This window comes from Haliotis rubra, unplaced genomic scaffold (assembly GCF_003918875.1).
Source record: "Haliotis rubra isolate DU_JTF1 unplaced genomic scaffold, ASM391887v1 Scf447, whole genome shotgun sequence".
Taxonomy (NCBI): Eukaryota; Metazoa; Mollusca; class Gastropoda; order Lepetellida; family Haliotidae; genus Haliotis; species Haliotis rubra.
Window position 1 is genome coordinate 821,218 of NW_025767132.1, and position 24,290 is coordinate 845,507.

Below are 24,290 nucleotides of genomic sequence, written 5' to 3' on the forward strand. Positions count from 1 at the left end.
TCAATTGTATCCGTGATGGGAATGTTTCAGGGCATACACAATTCTACCATAAATGTCAGCTTCGTTAATCGACAGTAGGCCTAACTTTACACGATCAAATCCTTGTGGTCATTCTTGATTGGACCAGTCTACGTAAGATTACATGAGATTGAGAAGGTAGCATAAAATGGAATTCTTTCATTGTCATTGCAATTCGAGTGGTATTGCAGTAATTGAGATTGTAATGTTACTCATCAAGTTTAATTTTAAAAATGACTGAATACATTTTGTTTTGTGTATTATATTGACAGTTATTCATTTCGAACATGACGTAACCTATCTCCCCCATTAGATAATAGCGTAACCCTTCTTTTGTCGTTTCTCGTATCTGGGGCGACAGCGAACTTGACCACGAGAGGCTAACCGCATTGCGACACACGATCGCGCTACATTCAAAGAACTCCTTGGAAAAAGGCTTCTCACTACAAATTGGTTTACAATATCGATAAATAGTTTGGTTTGTTCAATTTCCGGGTTTTAAACTAAATTTGCCTATGTTGAATTCCAATGAATCCCGGAAATTGAACAAACCAAACTATTTATCTTCTAATTCATTGACGTTCGTTGAGCATTCACTCTGCCTTCATTCAGCGACTAGCGCATCCCTTTGAACAAACACGGCATTCGTTCTGCCTTTACACTTCCTCCACTCTGCCTTTACAGATTACATATATATAGGTCTGGTACTGCCGATTTCCACGGTATTTGAGAACTGCCGAGCTTGCGATCAGACGTCTCACCATGCCTCCAAGAAGGTATGCTACTAGACGAAAGGCCAAAACCCAAAAGAGTGCCTCAAAAATTACCGAAAACATTGGTCAACAGGAAAATGTTACTGCTGACATGGTTTTTTTTATAAATAATAAAACAAGTTAGATTATTATTTCGTAATGATGAATGTGGCAAGCGCTTGAAAATGTAGTGACTCTCTTTAAGATGATCATGAAGTGTTAGTTTTCTTGTCCTCTTTTACCAATTTTCCAACTTTTCCTTATCTGATACAGACAGGTGTGCACTAACTGACATGCTGTTATCACATGATACTCTCAGTTTTCCTCTCCACTCATGTGCTTGTTCTACTTCCTTGTTGACTACCCTATGTAGAGAACACAGGCCGGGGATATGTGGACCGTGAGGCTGCTTGGCTGTTACCTGTATTATGTATATGCAACTAGTGTCATCATATGTGAGTAAATGTATTTATTTTCTGTACCATTTGGTTCAAATAATTTATGAATGTTCTCCTGTCACACTGTTTAATATCAAGATCAACAGTTTATCAAAGGTTTTAAATGATTCAATCGATGGCACTCCATTTTAATTGGCACTCCAATCAAAGCTGTCAGGAGGCCAAGTTCTTCGGCCTTCGTTTCCAATTCTAAGTGGGGAGGGGATCATGCTACCCTCCTTCACTTATATAGATCATTGGTTTGCTCGAAACTTGATTGTGGCTCCACCGTATGTGGTGGAGCCTGCAAAAGCAGTCTAAAACTATTAGATTCTGTCCACCACCAAGGTCTAAGACTTTGTCCTCAGTCTTTTAGAACTTCTCCTGTTGACAGTCTGATGTCGAGGCTGATGAGCCATCCCTTAACCAACGCCGTATAAAATTATCAATACAGTAAACCTTTTCCTTTCTGCTGCTGACATTGAGCTAGAATATATACTCATGCCAATAATGGTTGTCACCCCCCTTCCCTACCCACCCCACCCCACCCCAACCCCACACTCACAACCCACACACCCTCTCCAATTAAAAATTTGAAGAGGGTGACAACCATTATTGGCATGAGTATATATCTTCTTCCCGCTTTCTTTCTTCTCCTCCTTGCAGTTAGTGAGGCCACAAGTTGACCTTACATTGACAACATTTAAAAAATCAGAAACTAATGAATTACAATATAAACAAGAATTTAATCAATTAAACAGTAAATGTAATACATACAAATCCGTATTTACAGATGGGTCCAAGGACAGTGGCACAGAGACTTGTGCCACTGTCATTGGAACCAGAACAATATCCACTAGATTACCAGATGGCATCTCAATATTCACAGCAGAAGCAGACGCAATACTAACAGCTCTTAAATATATCAACAGACACCCTAAACATAAACAATATATCATATTTTCAGACTCTCTTTCTTGCCTTCAGGCTATAAAAAATCTTTCTTGTAAACATCCACTTTTAATGTAAATAAAATTGAACTACTTAATGATCTTGCTACTGGCCAATACGACATCGTCATCTGTTGGTTACCCAGCCATTTGGGAATTTCTGGTAACACAATGGCCCATTTTACCGCTTAGACAGCACTCAGTAAATCTGTGACACCACTTCTCATCCCATACTCTGATTACAAAGCTGCCATTGGATCATATATCCGCCATCTAATGCAAAAGAAGTGGGACACCCTAATAGGTATCATTAAATTACATCAAACATAAGCAACTGTCGGTTACACCTACTTGAGTTATCAATCCAGATTTGAAGAGGGCATTATGCGATGATGTTGCATTGGCTATACGCGATACACACACGAATACTTGATAAAAGGTGAGGATCCTCCGTTTTGTATCCCTTGCGATGGAAGAATCATGATCAAGCATGTCCTGCTTTACTGTTTGGATTTTTCCATCACAAGGGATAAATATTTCAATATCAAAACAGTAAAGGATTTTTTATAGTGTTAATTACCATTTTATCTTTCAATATTAAAAGAGACAGAATTGATTGACACATTCTGATTAATATGTTTTATAAATAGATGTGATTTATTAGTAGTAGTTTAGATTAGTAACTGAGATTGTTAGTGGATGTATCCTCAAAGGGGGTTAAAGTACTGTAAAATTATTGTCCTCCTGAGAGGATACGTTAGTCCATAAACATTCATGATCAAAGCAAATTTAAATCTACCACATTCTTTAACCGTAGGATATATGTTATTTTAACTTATGGCAAGATGTGTCTACAATCGGTAACATCACAAGGGATGGTGTAAATACTGCTTGGGTCCATGCAGATAGCTAATAATAATCGGCTCTGCTGTTGACTACATATGACAACACTTCAGCCAGGGACAATTTAATCAGAACGATGGCATTAAGAAATCAGTAACGCATAGGCTGAACCCCACCTTGGCTCCGCCATTGCAAAACATTAACTTCAAAGTGGTCTTAAGTCTCCAAAAAAGGGGGCGTCGAACCCCCTCCCCTGGTAACGGGAACAGTTGCAACAGGCAACTACTGTAAGAGTTAACGGTGCGACATCGTCAGCAGAGATGGTATTTTTGTTCACTACTTATACGTGACATTCTATAACTTACTGCACGTCAATTGAGCCTGAGGCATCAGTGGTGTGGGAAACGTCAGCAATGGAATAATGGACGTTGGGCTTTATGTCATAGTTTCGGAGGAATCGAGGTTCACTCTTGACTTTCATGACTAAAGGTTAAGGAATTAAGTTGGGAGAAGTCCTATTGAGCGTTTTGTGCAATGTTACTGAATAGTACTTATTTACTATACTATTTCAGTTTATTGTTGACAAATAAACTGAACACAGCGATTAATATAATTATATAGTTTATAAAACGAGGACAGGTGTATGTTAAGTTTCGAATGTTTGATTTATTTTACAGTTGAGTCTTTTTGTGATACTCATTGCCTTTCATGAAATGTGTTTCCTGCATGAATTTGATGCTATCCACAAGAACATTTGATAAAATGGCAGTTGGTTAAAGCTCTGATCAGGTAACGCCAATATCTAGTTTGCGTCTAATATTATGAGTATAAGTGAAATATTATCGAGTCTCAATGAAACTGAACATGTTTTGATAGTGCATACGTTATTATAAGGGTAATGTTATTTTTGAGGGCATTATCATTTGCAGAAGCCCGAGGTCTTCCATTAACTGCCATGGTGTTAATTACCATTTTATCTTTCAATATTAAAAGAGACAGAATTGATTGACACATTCTGATTAATATGTTTTATAAATAGATGTGATTTATTAGTAGTAGTTTAGATTAGTAACTGAGATTGTTAGTGGATGTATCCTCAAAGGGGGTTAAAGTACTGTAAAATTATTGTCCTCCTGAGAGGATACGTTAGTCCATAAACATTCATGATCAAAGCAAATTTAAATCTACCACATTCTTTAACCGTAGGATATATGTTATTTTAACTTATGGCAAGATGTGTCTACAATCGGTAACATCACAAGGGATGGTGTAAATAATATAGCTAATAATATAGCTAATAATATCCTTTTTCTTTTCAACACAAATTCCATGTATTTTAGCAATAATAACGGTAATGCTATTTTTGAGGGCATTATCATTTTTCAGAAGCCCTCGGTCTTTTTCAACTGCCCTCCTTCGTCGGGCAGTTAATGGAAGACCTCGGGCTTCTGCAAATGATAATGCCCTCAAAAATAGCATTACCCTTATATTATTACTCACCCGTTGAAGATATCACAGTTTAATGAATCTACAATGTCATTACGCATGACCAAAGTAATGTGATCAAAACAAAATGTCACAAAACAACAAGTCGCGATATTCAACTGTTCTTTGCTTGGTTGCGTGTAATTTATATAGCATTTATAGTAAAAAATAATACGTTTGTTGAAGTCATTTAGTCCCTTTTTCATACCCCCTTGTTTATTAAACAAATCAAATTAAATACACTAATGTTGACAATCATCAATGAAATGTAGGCCTATTCACACGAATGACCCCTGTTATGACGGCGTAATGCACTCGTTCTGTAAGTTGAATTCTGAGATATTATTTTGATAAAGTTGGGTGAGTAGTAAATATAATACTAAAGAATGTCCCGTGTAATACCATATTTATTAAACCTGTTAGATATCAAACCATTCACTCGTTTCAGAATTCAACTAGGAACTAGATTAGTGCTCGGTATCAGCATTTATTGAATTGCCTTTCACACATTCAACATTTGACTTTGAATTCAGTGATGTCTCTTTGTCCCATTTGTCCTTTGCAAAACCTCTGAGTTTTATCTGGAAAAGCAACCACTTATAGTAATGCATTTTCATACAAGGTCCATCACAAAACCAACTAAATTGACCAAAAAATATAATCCTGATACGAATTTGCAGCCATTTATACTCAACCAAATTCAAAAACGTGACAATTGTTAAATTTACTCCTAAAATGGAAGTAGCGTGTGCATTATTATGAAATTAGATATACATCATACTGCTATCATACAGTAACATTACAGACGATGAAAAGGGATGCACCATTATTTCGTTGCAAGAATAATGCATGATGTTCCATGATTTCACATTGGTAAAACGTTTGGAACAGAAGGCGTCAGTATCGAGTGTGACCTCCTCTGGACAGGAGAACCTATCGGAATGTGACCTCCTCGTGACATGAGAACCTGTCGGAACACTCGAGTGTGACCTCCTCGGGACAGGAGAACCTATCGGAACACTCAAGTGTGACCTCCTCGTGACATAAGAACCTGTCGGAACACTCGAGTGTGACCTCCTCGTGACAGGAGAACATGTCGGAACACTCGAGTGTGACTTCCTCGTGGGCTTGGTTCACCTTACATCTTCACTCACTCGTGTTTCCAGCTCATCCTTTAAGCCCCCTTTACACAGGACGGCGACCGCTCTGCCTTCTCTCTGCGTTCTAAAAACTTTCAAAACGCCACTGAACGCTTAAAGGAGACACGAAGAACGCAGAGAGAAGGCGGAGCCATCGCCATGAAGACAGAAAGAAGGCAGAGCCAACGCCAAGAACGGCTCAGAACGCCACTGTGGTGGTGACTGTATTGAACTTGCTCAAAACAAACGCAGGGCGATCGCCGTCATGGTGGATTGATAACAGGAGGCAGAGGGAAGGCAGAGCAAAGGCAGAACCATCGCCGAGGTGGCAGAGTGAAGGCACACCGGTTAGCGAAAGGACGCCACGTTAAAACTTCGTAAATTGCGGCGTTGCCCCTGCCTTCTCTCTGCCTTCATTGTGCGTCCGTCGAGCATTCATCTGCCTTCATTCAGAAGAAGAAGAAGAAGAAGGCCATACGACCCATCGTACAAGGTGGTACAATAGTGATTTTGGTTACCATTTTCATACAACAACGCTAACAGGAGCAGAATAAACATGTTCTAAGAACTTGACAAAATTATTTATGATGTTATTGTCGGATGATGTACATATGCTGCGGAGTGAATAATAATATCCATGGACCGTTTTCGGAATGTAACGCCGACGCATATCCTCATAGCGTTTACAAATATAGACAATATGGATTTCATCCTCAATACTTTTACAGTGTTTACATAATACAATATCATCATTGCAGGAGGCAGTACCTCTTCTAATATATTTGATACCTAGTGCATTACACCCTGATCTAAATAATGTGAACAGACGCTTGCACTTATTACTTATGTTCAATGATAAATATTTTTCACAGGTCAACAGAGATTTATGGGACTTATAGAAGGACAGCGAAGGAACATCTAGGGACAAATGCCACTCTTGCATAGAGCAGTTGTTAATTCTTTCAGTAAACATATATAGAAACATTTTTGTATCACCGACATCTTGTGAAATCCAAGCTGTACCAAAGCCAAGATAAAATAACAAATCACTGACATGCCGAGTCCATGTGGGACGTTTCCTGAATTCAACAGATAATAAAAAAATATAACATTGATAGGGATATCTACTTTGATGCATTCTCAATAATCTTAGCCAGTATTTAATACATTTGACATAACACACATTGCTTAAGGGTGCCCTCCCACATTCCCCATATGCAACAGCATTAGATGATCTGTAACTAATCCTAAGTAATAATTTGCTAAATTTTCGATGGACAATTTCAATACTTTCTCTCTTTTTAAAACCCCATATCTCAGCACCATATGTTAGAATTGGTACAATCTTTTTATCAAAAATATAAAATCCTTCTGAGAGTGACATATCATATCGTCTTATAAATGACTTGATCGGCCACAGTGCCTTATTAGCTTGATCAGATAATGTTTTACATGCCCTAGTCCAAATCAATTTGGGAGTTATCATAAGTCCTAGATATTTATAAATATTTACAGTTTCCATTCGAATGCCATCATAGAACCATTTTTCGTGTTTGGACAAGGGTCCACCCATTTTAAAAACAATTATTTTATCTTTTATCCGTATTAATATCCATGCCCCATTTATGGGAATACATATGTAGGGCGTCAAGGCGGCGGTGTAATCTAACAACAGTATCAGCTATCAAAACCAAATCATCTGCAAATAACAGAGCAATAATATTCAACATATTTTCGGAGATAAATATACCGTCATCAAACTTATTTTCTAAGGTCAATACGAGCTCATTAATATATAAAGAAAATAATACCGGACTAAGGACACAGCCTTGCCGAACCCCACAGGTGCTATCAAAATATTCAGTTAATTTCTTACCATACTCATAGGTTACAGTGGCCTTGACATTAGTATACATATTTTTAATCAACTTGAAAAAATTTCCATGGATCCCATTTTGCAAAAGAACATACAGTAATTTAAACCTATTCACCATGTCAACTGACTGACTGACTGAGTTTGGTTTTACGCCGCTTTTAGCAATATTCCAGCAATATCACGGCGGGGGACACCAGAAATGGGCTTAACACATTGTGCCCATGTGGGGAATCGAACCCGGGTTTTCGGCGTGACGAGCCAACGCTTTAACCACTAGGCTACCCCACCGCCCCATTCACCATGTCAAAGGCCTTGCGAAAATCTATGAATGCAATATATATCTTCCCATTTTTACGTGTTAAATACTTCTGAATGATTGTCTGGAGAATAAAGATACTGTCCACAGTCGAATGGTCTGTCTTAAATCCACCCTGATATTCTCCAATTATCTCACGAAGTTGCAAAAAGTACTCCAATCTTTTGTTTAGAACCGAAACAAAAATTTTGCTCATTACATTTAGAAGAGAGATCCCCCTATAATTATTCGGGTCAGATCTACTACCTTTCTTATGTAGTGGGATAATAATGCCAGTAGACCAGGAATTTGGCCACAAACCGGATGAGAGTATCTTGTTGAACAGTAATACTAAATAGGGAACTATTATATGTTCAGAAACTTTAAAAAACTCTGCGGGAATACCATCATCGCCTGGGGATTTGTTACATTTTAGATGTCTGATAGTTTATTACATCCTGATCTGTAAAGTCACATGACAGAATATCATCGTCATTGATACAATCAACACATGTATTAAAGTCATGTTTATCAACATATGATTTGGCATCTTCTGAAAAGTTTCCATCTTCTGTCAACGTTGGGTTTAACAAGTCCTTAAAGTATTCAGCCCATGTTGATGGCGTTACACTTTCTTCCATGGCGCGAGTTGTGGTATATTTTTTCACAAGTCGCCAAAATGCTGAGCAGTCTCTGGAACAAGCTGCATCATGTATGTTTTGAGTAATGGAACGTTTATAACTATCTTTCTTAGTTTTACAAGTCTGTTTGAACTGAGATCTAATGTCTTTGTATCTATTCAGATTCTCAAATGTTGTTTTTCTAAACACATTAAGCAGTTTATACTTTTCATGTTTAAGTGTCTGACACTGTTGATCAAACCATTCTGGTTGTTGTTTAGCGTTGATGGTTTTGGGTTGTCTACATTCCATATCCCGCCCACAGGTTTGCAGAATGCGCTGCAGTATGTTTAATGCTTTGTCAGTGTTGACATGTAGACTGCTTATAAAGTCCTGAAACAAATCACTTGTATCAGCATTTTGCAGGTTATCAAGATATAATTGTGATATTTCATTTTTCCATTTAACTTTATTTCTGTTACTACAATGAAAATACTTATCATCGGCTGGCCTGTCCACATCGAACAGGGATGAGATTGTGGTTGTGAGTGGGAGATGGTCAGACTCCGTCCGAGAAACGCTCTTGAAGTCCCCCACATAAGGGTATAACGATGCTGACACTGCAATGTAGTCCGGTGTGCTACATCCGGTTGGACCAATATATGTATAGTCCCCCTCATCTGAGAATCTGCCATTTAACAAGTACCATCCAAAAGTTTTGCATAAGTCTAGTAATTCTCTTCCATAGTTATTTACAACAAGATCTTTATTTTTACGATTTGGGTACACAGGTGGGGCATCAAGTTCCTCGAATGTATCCTCGTCCATAGGTAGAAAATCAACACTATCATCAACAATATAGTCTAATTCAGCGCCAGTTCTGCCATTAAAATCGCCACAAATAAACAAGTCAGTATCTGGATATTCGTTTTTCATTGCCACAATGTAACTTTCCAATCGCTCAACCCCATCGTTACTGTTAGGTTTTTCCGGTGTTATATAGACACAACCCAGAATAAGCCTTTTGCCTGACCGTATGCGCCGAATGGAAACAAGAAACACGGCGTCCACCCACTCCTCGTGTATACGGTGGAAAAAAGATGAAATACTGTCACCCATAAGTATAGCAACGCCACCGCTGAACCGGCCGATGTTGTTTATCTTAGGGCGAACTGATTGAAATGCTGTATAACAGGCAATTAAGTTACTAAAGTCATCATAACATTTGGCCCAGGTTTCGGTCAAAAATATGATATCATATTTAGAGATAAAGTCACAAAAGTCTGGATGGATTACTTTACTATATAGGCCGTTTACGTTCCAACACAATAGGCTTACCCGTGGAGCACGAGCTTTCTGATCGGGTGTCAATGTCAATGTCGATATCAGTCACAGGGTCAAGGCCAACCTGCTACAGAACACTGTGGTTTGGGTCAGCATGACCTAGCGAGTGTGGTCCATGTATATCTCCGGCGAATTTGACTAGAGCCCCAGAACTATCCGGCATGAACTTAACATCATCTATAACTAGAAAGTCGCCTTTGATGTATGCTGTTTTGCCTTGGTCCCTGGCTTGTTTGAGGTGGGGTATGAGTTGTTTTCTTCTGAGTCTTGTTTTGGAGAGAAGTCCTCAGATATTCTCAATGTTGTGTTGCCTTTCAGCTCTGCCTTAGCCTTGTTGAGGACGCTAAGTTTGTCGTCTCTGGAGACGAACTTCATCATGATAGGCGGGTTCCCCCCCCCTGTTCACGCTTTGTACCCAATCTGTGGACAGTAGATTCACCAGACTCTTCATACCGTCCTTCCATTTCCATTCCAAATAAAATCAAATTATTTCTTCTGGAGTAGTTCTCACTTTTATCAAGTTTGGCCTCTAAAGCAGTGATAGTGTTTGCCTGAGACGTCACTATCTTCCTAAGATCTCTATTTTCGGTTTGAATTTGTTCCAACTGATTATTTAATTTGGCATTGTTTTGGTCCACTGTATTTTTCAGGGTCGTTAGCATTTCACTCATGGACGCTATTGTCTTATTCAACGCATCAAATTGGCCAGTCAGTGCTTTTATAGACTCACTCACGCTGTTGTCCGCCTCGGTGTCCGGCTGGGACCCCCTTCCCCTTGTGTTGGGGCCTGGTCCCGGGTTGGACTCGATGTCACCCGACAACAGAAGCTGCCATCTTGCATCAAATGAAAACATTGTAGAGTCCGTGCAACCCATCTCGCACGTGCACATGGTTGAAATTTCTTGACAGTAATTAAAATTGTCTATGCTGGGTAAATTAGAGAAAATATGTTCAGGATTAACACTGTATATCAGTAGACTGTGACTCATTAGCATAATGACAGTTAACGTGACACCAACTGCGTACAGCCTGTAGGCGAGATCCATACCTGGAGTCCATGTTGTCTCCGACATGTACTTGCTAGCATGTTCAATTTGTCTGTGACCCCTGGACATCTTAAAACACCAAATTCTACACCTCCAACTGTCCACGTCGATCCCCATTCTTCATTAAGCGTAAGTAATAGTTAGCGAACTGATGAACTCACATCACTATTACAAATCTGATTTCTGGTGGAATGAGAACCAACTTGAGTACCAAGTAGTATAATTTTTCAGGTCACGCAAACCATAAATTTAATAATCGTGATATACTGAATCACAATTGCAGTTGAACTAGTCAGGCGTTTATTAACCATTTTCAGCCGCTGAGACACAACGCATCTCTGTCAACGAGACGAAAAGCAACTGGTGGGATGCCAGGAAAAGCTGCAGGATGGAACCGGGGAGAGATCTGTATATCTCAGATACACACTTCCTCCCTCAGAACCTACACAGCAATACTTCCTACTGGTTAGGAGCCATGAGGTATTCAACATGGATATGGACAGGTAAGTCTGACTGCGACCACTTCCTACAGCTACTTAGATAATATACTCTCCCAAAAAAGAAACGCATCATAAAATAGCAATTTCATGTAGCAATGAATTAAAACGTGATTCATTTTACAAAACGTTTTGCTCTGTTTATGAGTCCTATGCTGTTTATGTTTTGAAACATCACAACAAAACGCACCATCCGTAAAATACCCGTATTTAACAGCATGATTTTCAATTTCGGCGTGTAGTGTCACAGAATACACAATTCACATGCAATGCACGTGAAAGTTGGGGATCAGATAGTCTCAATGGTGGGTATAAAAGGTAGATCGCTGTCTGTAGATTATTCACTGTATTTGGAATATTGTTGACGAACGCAAAATGCCACGTCTAAGTGAAGCCAACCGTCATATCGCCATTGGTTTGCTTGAAGCTGGCCAGTCTCAACGTGCAGTTGCCCGACGCATGAATGTTCACCAAAGCACCATTTCACGGCTCTGGGAGATATATCGCCGGCAGAATGCGGTAGCAGATGCCCCTCGTAGTGGGCGACGTCGAGCGATCACTGCGGCGCAGGATCGCTACATCCGGGTACATCACCTGCGTCATCGAACAGCTACGGCGACCAGTACTGCTCGACAAATACCCGGATTGAGGAGGCTTTCTGCACAGACCGTCAAAAACAGGTTGGGAGAGGCTGGTTTACGTGCCTGAAGACCCTATTTTGGCCCTGTGCTTCGACAACAACATCGTCGACATCGAGTTCAATGGTGCACCAACGTTTAGGCCTGGAACCTACCGAATTGGCGTAGAATCTGGTTTAGTGATGAATCACGATTTCTATTGGAACGACGCGATGGAAGAATGCGGGTGTACAGACGTCGACGTGAACGTTTCGCCGACGCTTGCGTTCCCCAGGTGGACAGATTCGGCCGGGAAAGTGTTATGATGTGGGGAGCGATCACCTGCCGTAGGAGAAGTAATTTGGTGATGATCCAGGGCAACCTGACAGCTCAACGGTACTGTGACGAAATCCTACGCCCATACCTCCTTCCAATCATTGATCGCCAGAGGGAGTTGTTTCAACGGGACAATGCCAGGCCCCACACAGCACGTCACACTAGAGATTTCCTCCAGAACCACAACATCAATGTGCTCCCCTGGCCCTCAAGATCACCGGACTTAAACCCGTTCGAACATCTTTGGGATGCCCTGGACAGACGGGTGCGACGCCGTAACCCTCAGCCCCAGACGCTTCAGCAACTCGCACAGGCACTACAGCTGGCAGAATAGGCTGCGATTGGGCAACACGAGATTCTGTGACTTATTCGTTCGATGCCGAGGCGATGCCGTGCAGTTCCGGATGCCCACTGTGGTCACATGAGGTATTGACTTCAGCGCCACCACACGTCTCCATGTGACACTCAAACTGACTTTACTCGAGTTGGTGCCAAAGACGGATAAGTCTGCATTCCCAGTGTGCAATTTTGCTATATTTCATTGACTCATATAGCCTACAAGATGTTTCAAAATAGGCATAAAAATACAGTTGAAATTCCTATATGCGTTTCTTTTTTGGGAGAGTATATATATGTATGTAATGTGACATACACAATGCCATTTTAGAAAGTGGTCAGATGTAACATATGTTATATTTGGGATTACACTTTCTTTGTAAGTACTAGACTGTACTTTACTAAGAAAGTGTAATCCCAAATATAACATATGTTACGTTATATGTAATGTGACGTTGGGTATGGATCTGTAGTGTTAATTTATTATTGATGAATCTTATGCATGATATTTCAGAAGATGGTACTCCACTCTACAAGTATGATGGGTACACAAGTCTACGGCTGGCGAAGAATCCAAAATCGTTGCTTTATAATTCCATTTACGAGTGTCAGCTAAGATGTGCTTCCAACAGTACACTGGGCCTGAGCGTAAGACGAATGCAACATCTTGATCACAAACCGATTAAAGGAATTAGATGACATATTTCTCATTCTAAAACCCACTAATGACACATAAATGAAACCTAAGAGGAGGGATACAATTTGTTCATGTAATTAATGTTGTACAGACACACAATGACAATTAATGTTGTACAGACACACAAGGATAATAAATGTTGTACGCAAACAAAGTTAATAAATGTTATACAGACACACAATTATAATCAATGTTGTACAGACACACAATGATAATCAATGTTGTACAGACACACAATGATAACGTTGTACAGACACAATGATAATCAATGTTGTACACACACAATTATAATCAATGTTATACATACACACAGTATTAATTAATGTTATACAGACACACAATGATAATAAATGTTATACAGACACACAATGATAAACAATGTGTGTACAGACACAATGACAATTAATGTTGTACAGACACACAATGTTAATAAATGTTGTACAGACACACAATGTTAATTAATAATATACAGACACAATGTTAATTAACGTTATACAGACACACAATGATAATCAATGTTGTACAGACACACAATGACAAGTAATGTTGTACAGACACACAATGATAATTAGTGTTGTAGAAGCACACAACGATTTCTGTGACGAAATCCTACGCCCACACCTCCTTCCAATCATTGATCGCCAGAGGGAGTTGTTTCAACGGGACAATGCCAGGCCCCACACAGCACGTCATACTAGAGATTTCCTTCAGAACCACCTCAATGTTTCAGACACAAGGATAATCAATGTTGTACAGACACACAATGTTAATCAATGTTGTACAGACACCCAATGATAATCAATGTTGTACAGACACAATGATAATCAATGTTTTACAGACAAACAAAGATAATCAATGTTATACAGACACACAATGTTAAGTAATGTTGAACAGACACACAATGATAATCAATGTTATACAGACTCACAATATTATTTACTGCTGTACAGACACACAATTATAATCAATGTTGTACAGACACACAATGATAATGTTGTACAGACACACAATGCTAATAATGTTATACAGACACAATGATAATCAATGTTTTACAGACAGTGTTAATTAATGTTATACAGACACACAATTATGATCAATGTTGTACAGACACACAATGATAATCAATGTTGTGCAGACACACACGATAATCAATGTTGTACAGACACACAATGACAATTAATGTTGTACAGACGTTCAATGATAATCAATGTTATACAGACACACAATGATAATCAATGTTATACAGACACACAATGATAATCAATGTTATACAGACACACAATGATAATCAATGTTGTACAGACACACAATGACAATTGATGTTGTACAGACACTCAATGATAATTAGTGTTGTAGAAGCACACAACGATTATTAATGGTATACAGACGCACATGATAGTCAATGTTTACAAGCACACAATGATAATTAATGTTGTACAGACACACATGATAACTAGTGCTGTACATGCACACAATGATAATTAATGTTTACAAGCACACGATGATAATTAATGTTGCACAGACACACATGATAATCAATGTTTACAAGCACAGGATGATAATCAATGTTATACAGACACACAATGATAATCAATCAGCGTGTGCTTCTACAACATTGATTATCAATGTTATACAGATACACATGATAATCGGTGTTGTACAGACACACATAATAATCAATGTTTACAAGCACACAATGATAATGTTATACTGACATACAATAATAATGTTGTACAGACACAATGATAATTAATGTTGTACAGACACACAATGATAATCAATGTTGTGCAGACACAATAATAACAAAAGAATCACTGTGCAATACAAATGTTTTGTACATTGGTTTTTGTGACTGTATTGTTTTCTTTGTTTTTGTTATTTTGTGGCAGGACTGCTCAGCTCATTTTGTGATTGTTTTTTAGGGACAAGAGTGTTATTGTCTCGAACAATCTCACACAGTAAACAATAAGAGTGCAGGCGGGATGCCGTGTCCAGGAAACCCAGATGAAATGTGTGGTGACGCAGGTGGGATGTCAGTCTATACACGTGATACTGGCAAGTGCGCCTTACACTAACATTTTGGAATATCCGTGTGATTATACTTGTGGCCATGGTACCATGTTTCATGTTATCTGTTTTGTCACCTTGATTTATTTCAGAGGTTCACATTGACATTCTGACAATCTGACACCCACGTCGTCCTCTGGATGTTATACCGGGTGCACGTATACCGGTTGCTCTAAGTTGTTCTGATTGTATTCTAATCAACAGACTAGCTATATGGAAATATAGTTGTACCAGGAAAGTGTAGTGTATGTAATCGTTAGGATATAAACGGTAAGTGGGGTCAGAAATAACTTGTGCACGTATTTACGTCACTTTCCTTGTTTTAGGAGGGCTCGGGTTTACACCCACGAGGACTGGAGTATGTGCTTATTTGCAAAGGAAACGAGCAACAACAATTAAGCTTGACTATTACTTCAACTGTATACAAGGAAGAAAGCGTAGATCTGCATATTATCCCCACGGTGAGTATTACTTAAGTTATCTTAAGCATTATAAAGATCTGATTACATTACTTTTGTACGTAATCAATATTTCCTGTATCCTGTAATGATATACGCAGTGACACACTTGACCCAGATTTAACACAACTCCCAACTATCACGTGCATGAATGTGGCAGACACAGAATATCATTGCATTCTACCAGTGATAGATTTAAAATAAGACAAAAAACCTTGAGAAGCATATACTGGGTTCAGAATATAATTCAATCATCCACTCATCTGAGTGACCCGAAACGTCCAACAATGCACATGAGAACAGGTCACAACAAAGCATATCATTAAAATGGTTTGAATGTTTTCAGCTCTCAAATTATCCTCTGGATTGATTTTTAATACGTGTTCCTATGACTAATTTCACCTTTTACAACATAAGAATGAGTTTTCTCACATGGTTATTCATGTTTTGTAGATAGTCTTCCAGCAAGCTGCAGCGGGAGGGTGTGTGTGTCGGCGGGAGTCAAATCCTGGATACAGGCCCATAAGTCAAATGATTTGATCAAACTAAACGCTTCGACAGCAAAAGATGTACTAAATTCTTCTGGATTTAAATATCCTTTTTGGATTGGTCTCACATTGAAAAGCACAACGAAATGGGTCGATGGTGTGTTTTTGTATTTATTTTTTTTAATTTTTTTGCTCTTATCTCTCACTTTGAATGGTTTTCTACTGAAAAATGATATGCAAAGATGCAAAGAAATACTTACAGAAAGAGTTGCCTATTTGGTTTCAAAATTGTATCACCTTTTTTTATGTATGTGTTTGAAACATTCATTACGCAATATAAAATACCAATGTCAAGGTTATAGGGTTATAGGTCAAGGTTATAGGGTTTAAATAATGACCTATGACCTTAATTCAGCTTGACACCATAAAATCAACAGGAGTCAGTATGAACATGATGTTTTTCCACTGTCATTGCAAAAGTTAACAACACGAAATACAATGTCTCAGGCTCAGTGGGTTTAGATCTCGAGCTGGATGGCCGGGAACAGAGATGTTATTCTAAGCTCGGAAATCAGTTGTGATTGAGTGTTGTCTGTCGTTCCATGTTGATGAACATTATGGTTGGTCTATCAGTGTAATAGATGGCCAATGACACCATACCATTGCCACCTACAAATCTGTCCACCTGTCCACTTGTCCAACGCAACATGATTTCCCGTAAATTATTTATTTACTTTTCACATGTATATTGCCTTTCACGCTCAATGGTTTCTATTTCGGCAGATAATCTGGTTTTATTCTGACATTGACGTTATATATACGTGGCCTGTATACCCGTGTTGTCAAATATGGAACTCGTAGGAGCAATATCGATTCATCACTGGGAATATACGCGCTGCATCGCTGTCGATGCCTGTACAACCCCAATATGTAAAATCAAGACAATATGTAAAAACTAACGCAATATGTAAAAGCTTAACGCAAAACGTAAAACATACCGCTATATGTAAAATATTAACGCGATATGTAAAAGATGTCTTTAACGCAAAAAGTACAACACCTAACGCAAAATGTAAAAACAATTTTTAACTTAACATGTAAAAAATTAACGCAATATGTAAAATCCAGTTTTAGGTTTGTATATAAGGGTTGCAATCGAAATCCATCTTTGGCAAAAATTTGGCAAATATTTACTTTATTTACAAAAACTAAGATATCGCAATGTTTCTTACAAAATAAACTTCATACTACATTTTTATGTAAAATTTTACCTCATTCGGTATACATGTAAGCAGAGTCGATAAACATATAATTTCCTTGTATATAGAGATATTTTAATCGATCTTATAGTCTATTTTCGAAAGTTTTAAAGGAATAATTTTATTCTTAAAACTTGTTTTATAAAACTTGGTTATATTCATTATGTCTTATTCAAGAAGGATGGACCTTCTCTTGAAACTGTCCATTCCGTTGCTTATAATCTGTGATTACCGAATTTGGGTTTTAAAGAAAACCACTTGTTGATCCTTCTTAATTTGGTTTGAAATAACATGCATGTTGTAGTAATGTTTCCAATTTTAATTCATTGTGTATGAGGGTTGGAATTAATTGCAATTGGTACTTGGCATCGAGATGGTAGCTCTGACCATTGCACTTCGGACCTAGCAACTGATCTAGGAGAGAGCGCCAAAAGTTATGATTTGACTATGTACATTAGACAAAGATGGGCGGTTTAAGGGAATACTAGAATAGTACCTAGATGTCATAGGTTCAATTGCGGGTGGGAAACAACTTCAAGTAAACCAATGTGTACATTTATTATATGACTCTCTCTCTCTCTCTCTCTCTCTCTCTCTCTCTCTCTCTCTCTCTCTCTCTCTCTCTCTCTCTCTCTCTCTCTCTCTCTCTCTCTCTCTCTCTCTCTCTCTCTCTCTCTCTCTCACTCTCTCTCTCTCACTCTCTGGTTCCATTTATACTAATGTTTCGTACTACGTCAAATAATCACATGAATGTCACAGAATACACAGCGAATGGCAATCTATGTGGTCAAATGGTGAATTACCATTATAATTTCTTAGGCGTGGTTTGTGATTTTGCAATTCTATTCAGGTATCATTGATCTTGGCATTGGCATGTTTGATGGATTGAACAAGTCATGTTACCCGTTTACATCAATATATCATGTTACTTAAATTGCATCAAATACAATAACTTTATTTCATTAAATTTGAGCGATCAACATCGGGATCCAATCTCAAATGTCTCTGGTATTATTCGATTTCATTGGCAGCAATATTACCTGTGACTTGATTGAAGGAAATCAGATGTGATTGGAATGCAAATACCCGAATCACTGTGATGCATCTTGCATGTCCATTATACCTAAATCTGCAAGATGGATTTACCATTTCTAAATCAAAGATATTTGTGTCCAGCGACACATTTATACTTAAACAGTAATTTTCACATTTTGGAGATATATAATATTTGTAAATACATCATCATAAATATTATATTTTCTCTAAAATTCATTCAAAGTGTTTCTGAAACAAATTCAGACAAAGTCTCTCGTAATGTCTATGGGATGGCTCAAACTTTTTATCAGGATTTGTTGCATTTCATTTAAGTATTTTGAGGTGAGATTAAAAAACACACTGCCAGGAAAATAACTTATGCATTAATTCCATAAAGGAACATGTTTTGCTATTTATTCACCAATAAATAGGACAAATTCTCCCAGCCAAAAACAATGAAAAGAAAAAGAATAAAAATACAAAACCTTCTATCTACCGAATTCCAAGTTGAACCTTGGTCACCGTACCCAATGCGGAGGGTCATTTTATGTCCCCAACTTTACGCTACATGCGCGTTGTGGGACAAAAAAAGAACAAAAGGTAAATCCTCCTAGGACATAATAAATACAACCCATATGACCATTTATGTAAAATAACTATGAAGAATAAAATGATTTCCTTGGATACTGCCGAATATAGATTATGATATCAAGTATCGCTATACATGTATATTACACAATTATCGGCTTTACTTTGATGTTAAACGACCCAAAAGATCAGATATCAGTTAAGTTAGAAATGAGATTAGTTTTGTCAGAAATATTGCAATAGCTTAGTTATTTTGAAACACAATAAAGCAAAGTTTCTAAAAAATGAATTTCAGTCGCCAAAACAATAAACAACAATAAAGCTGTATTTTACAGATACCGTTAATCTTTTACAAATTGCGTTAAAAATTGATTTTACATTTGGCGTTAATCTTTTACATATCGCGTTATATTTTACGTTTGCGTTAAGTTTTTACATATTGCGTTAGTTTTTACATATTGTCTTGATTTTACATATTGGGGTTGTACAAGGCCACCCATGATAATTACCGGCAACATTTGTATCGAAGTTGATGGTCATAACAAGCTCCAATTAATGTTTCTGACGGTTGGATTGGAGATTCTGGCGTTAGTCAGGAAACTCGACTTTCCAGTTTCCAGCGCTTTCTGGGACTATTGTAGGAATTACGGACGGTTTGGAACGTAAAAGTCCTGATTTACGGAGTTTCGTCGTATAACCAATAATCAGTATACAATATACCGTACACATGCATCGTAAGAACATTCAGTCTGAGTATCTAATGCAGTCTGGCCTACAGAAACGAGTGTTAACATATCATCATGCAGGAGTAGGTCTTTGATTTGTATTTAATGAATACGGTAGCCTTTAACCAAAGCAAATAGCATGAACATATTGAAAAACCAAGTATGTTCATCTCTTTGCTTTAAGTGAGTTTGTCTTTTGTTTGTTTTTTGTTAAACGCCGCAAGCAGGAATATTCCAGCTACATGGCCGTCATTTTCAGTCAAGTTAATACAACTATTTATGAAAGCACAATTATATCAACTGTCTGAACTGCTTATATGTTTCCAGGGGAATCTGGATATGAAGATCACCATCCGTGGATTCGTTCACCAACATCAACATGCCTAGCTTTGAGAAATAATGGACGTTGGATGACGTACATGGTTCCATGCCATTTACAACTTGCTTTTATTTGTGAAGGTAAATATCATGTGAGGCGAAAATCTACCTTAGTCTATTGGTTCCCTTAATGGTAAATAGGAATGGATTCTATATAATCTATTCTCATACATAGATAATGTTACAAAGTATGATTTAAATGAAAAATGACTTCGTCCTTTTTTTCCAATTAAAGAGATGCATTTCTTTCATCAACTCGTATTTGAAAGCTCCCTCTTTTCCATTCACTTTCTTTTCCCACCACACCCGTGAAGGTCCGGGTGAAAATATTGATCTTCAGTAACCCATGCTTGTCGTAAGAGGTGACTAACGGAATCGGGTGGCCAGGCTCGCTGACTTGGTTGACACATGTCCTCGGTTCCCAATTGCGCAGATCGATGTTCATGCTGCCACTGGATGTTCACTGGATTGTTTGGTCCAGGCTCGATTACTTACAGACTGCCGCCATATAGCTGGAATATTGCAGAGTGTGGCGTAAATATAAACTCACTCACTCACTCTTCTCCGTCCATCCTGACTCCGCTTGAGGTGGAGACACACATTTCGGTGACATTGTTATGGATGGGTTTTATCTCACATCAGTTGCAGCTTGACGGGAACAGATAGACACCGGTGTATTCAGTTTGAATATCAACATATCAAACAGAAACTTGTTTAACATCCAAATTATCACATACAAATAGTTTCGAAAATGATAAAATATCCTTTAAATGAGTCAGTCGATACTGCATCATTTTGTTAACAATTGTAATGAAATAACCGAATATTGGATTTATTTATTTGCTTAGAGACAATATTACTTGTCAACATCACGTCAGTGTCAACGTCAACACTATCATCAACTCAGTCCCCATTGTCAAGGGGAGATTCCACGATTGAACCTTCCCACCCTTCAACCGACAGTCAGTCAGGTGTACGTGCTGATGGTCCGAGGGGTAAGTATCCACTGCAGTCGATCACCCATCACAATTACCAATTACAGTATCGCCAACAGCAAATCTCTCCCGCCAATTACAAATTGAAAATTGTATGTAGAAGCATTGATGTTTGGAACGTATCCCGAGTCCTGTTTACATGACATAGTATAGTTGTGTTTATACGTGGTGTTTCCAGTTGCCATATAACTGTCTCTAGTGTGCATTCGACACTGAGATTTTGCTCCGGTAGGCTACACATACTTATTGGACATGACCATGTTTTCTTGTGTAAACTATGATGCATGTTTCATGGATTTACGTTTATTAAGGCTGTTGGCAACCATGTCTCTATGTATTTCAAGGTGTAATCATCGGACTGGCTATGGGCAATGTGATTTTCCTCTTGACAGTTATCGCTGTTGTGATTCTCCTGCAGAGGTGAGATTCCAAACAGCACGACTTTCAACGGATAGTATAAGATTTAGAAAAGAAAATACATATACATAATATATATCATTGTCTCAATGGTCCTCCCATATTTTGACAGGATGGTTTTAGAAACCTTTCCTCTTTTATTGCTAAGGCAACTGAAACGTAAAACCTCTCAAATTTGAAATTGAGACTGAAACTAGGTTAATAATTCAGCTATCTCTCCTCCTGTTCATATGTAAAAACAATATATGTCTGAGTGAAAATCATCTGTAACAAAGTTTGGCACATTCCACTCCGGTGCTAATGTTCACAAATACATTTTTCAAATTTGGATATTAACTGTCAACGAATAATGTCAGTGTCAATTCGGAAGAGTAGCTTCGACACAATTTGGGTCTAAACGGCCAAAACAGATCATGATACCTTGGAAAGGAGTGAATTTATTTTATATTTCATAGCATCGCTCCTCGTACACCACAGTAATGATTTCGAGAGAGGCATTAATTAGGCACTGCTTTTGCCAATTTGATATCGAGCAGCAATCATACAATGGCCTCGACTGCCGCCAGTGAAATTACAGTCACGTGAACTACTAAATCTAGTTCCAATATGGTTTTCTCTCAGTTCCATCCGAGATGATCATGCCCTGTGGTGTTGGGGTGAAGTTCTATTCATACATTACTTCTCGCTGAAACATTTGACACTAAATGAAATAGAACAAAAATCATTCATGGTGGAAACTTGTTAATCAGCCAGTCTCCGTGCTAAATAGCAACAAAAAAGTAAACATAACTAACATTACATAACTGATTAAATATGTCGTGACATTGTGTAAACCTTACTCAGTTTGACTGCAAATTATGTTACAGGCAACGCAAACTGAATTTGAACATAAAAGAAAGGAATCAGCTGATGAACTCCACAGAAAACACGACCTACGATGGTCTCGGGATACAGACAGACAGTGGAGCATATTCGGTTGTAACCCCTGACACACTGGACGGGCAGCCATTCACTGCTGTTCTTGGGGCGACAGTGAACCTCAACGCTCACACTGGCAAAGATTACGTCAACAACCGTGAGACCGGGGAGGTTCAGTACCACATCCTCGAGGAGCGCAGCTCTGGAGAAAGAGGAAAAAGTGACGTTAGTTTGTATGAACATACGGAAACAGCGGAAGGACACTACGACACCACAAGACAAGAGGAAAGGTTGAGAAAAGCAGAAGGATCGTACAGTCACATCGGCGCGATAAATAAGGGGTTTGAAGACGGTGACTATGATGTCGCTAATGCAGGACTGGTTGTCAACAGGTTTGATGACACCTACAACCATACGTCTGATACTAATGTTAGGCCCACTGATAACTATAACACATAATCAGATAACTGTAGTGATGGCGTACTTGGTAGCAGATATTGCATTGCATCTGGTCGTACAATAGGGAATGATTGTAGGATTTCCATTGATATTATAGTATGGGGTTCATTCAGACAAGAGCATCTTGTTCCCTTAAAAAACCTACATCACCTAACCTCTACGGCTTTACATTTGATTTGTCTATATGTTTGTGACGATAATTACCGATGGGGCGGGAAAGGGTGTGGTTTTAGAACACTAAGAGATTCATAAACACATGTTTATGACTAAGTCTAACAAAGGAATCTGTCCGCACATCTCCTATAGTCATGCAAAGCGGTTTGTTGATATTTTCATGTGATTGGTATTATTAGATACCTTTCAGTCAATGTTTGCATGTTGACTCATTTCACAACACGATGGTTCCTAGTTGTGATCTACTTTTCTGTACTACTACAAACGTCCCCCTCGCAAACTAATGTCACCCTCAGGCTGCTTCTGTGTTTTCATAACGTTTGTTTACTACATGGACCTAGTTTAACCCGTCTTAAAGGACTGATTGCACACACAGATACGTACACTGTGTTTATATTGTATATTTGCATTTGCCTCCTTTATCATTTGCACTAGTGTTGTGATTTAATAGGGAAGATAGTTTGGGTTGGCCCGGGGGACTGAAAGTTTGAATGCACATTTAATGCACATTGTAAATAATGTGGTGCCAGGAGAAGGCTGCGTTTGATATTTGCTGACACATTAAGCTTGTGAAACAATATGAATAAAATTTACACCAATCAAACAGTCTTATGTTGATTAATACATATTGCATCTAGATGTTCTTAAAATCCTGTCATGGAATGTATCGACTCTGCTATTTCAGTTAACAAGGCCCAGTATGCATATCCATACTTACATACATGTGTGGTTCAGGATCGCCATATGTCAGCACTTTAAAACGCTTTATCTTTGTTAACATTTGCAGCAGAATCACTCGGTTACCTCTAAATGAATTGTTATTAACCAAACTGTCTGTAGGTTCTCTGTTTTAGGAAAGAGTACCTGTGTTCACTCAAGTACAATAAAACGATACAACCCTTTCAATGACCATAAGAATTCTCTGATAAAAGCAGAGTACATTGTATTTATTCGATCATACCATGTGTTTCTGAATCGTTATCAAACTGATACCAGATGTAGGCCCATCCTGTTCCACCAGTCACATTGTTGACGAACACA

At 38.4% G+C, this 24,290-nt stretch overlaps 1 protein-coding gene across 1 annotated transcript; it reads left to right on the forward strand.

Annotated features, from left to right (window-relative positions):
* Positions 1 to 1,136: 1,136 nt before the first annotated feature.
* On the forward strand, positions 1,137 to 23,075 carry LOC124289682. Its single transcript, XM_046726298.1, has 10 exons — positions 1,137 to 1,225; positions 11,123 to 11,308; positions 13,106 to 13,239; positions 15,211 to 15,343; positions 15,682 to 15,816; positions 16,267 to 16,458; positions 20,236 to 20,367; positions 21,165 to 21,281; positions 21,626 to 21,701; positions 22,565 to 23,075. The coding sequence occupies exons 1-10, from the start codon at positions 1,162 to 1,164 to the stop codon at positions 23,073 to 23,075; spliced, it is 1,680 nt and encodes a 559-aa protein (XP_046582254.1). The 5' UTR covers positions 1,137 to 1,161.
* The last annotated feature ends 1,215 nt before the right edge of the window (positions 23,076 to 24,290 follow it).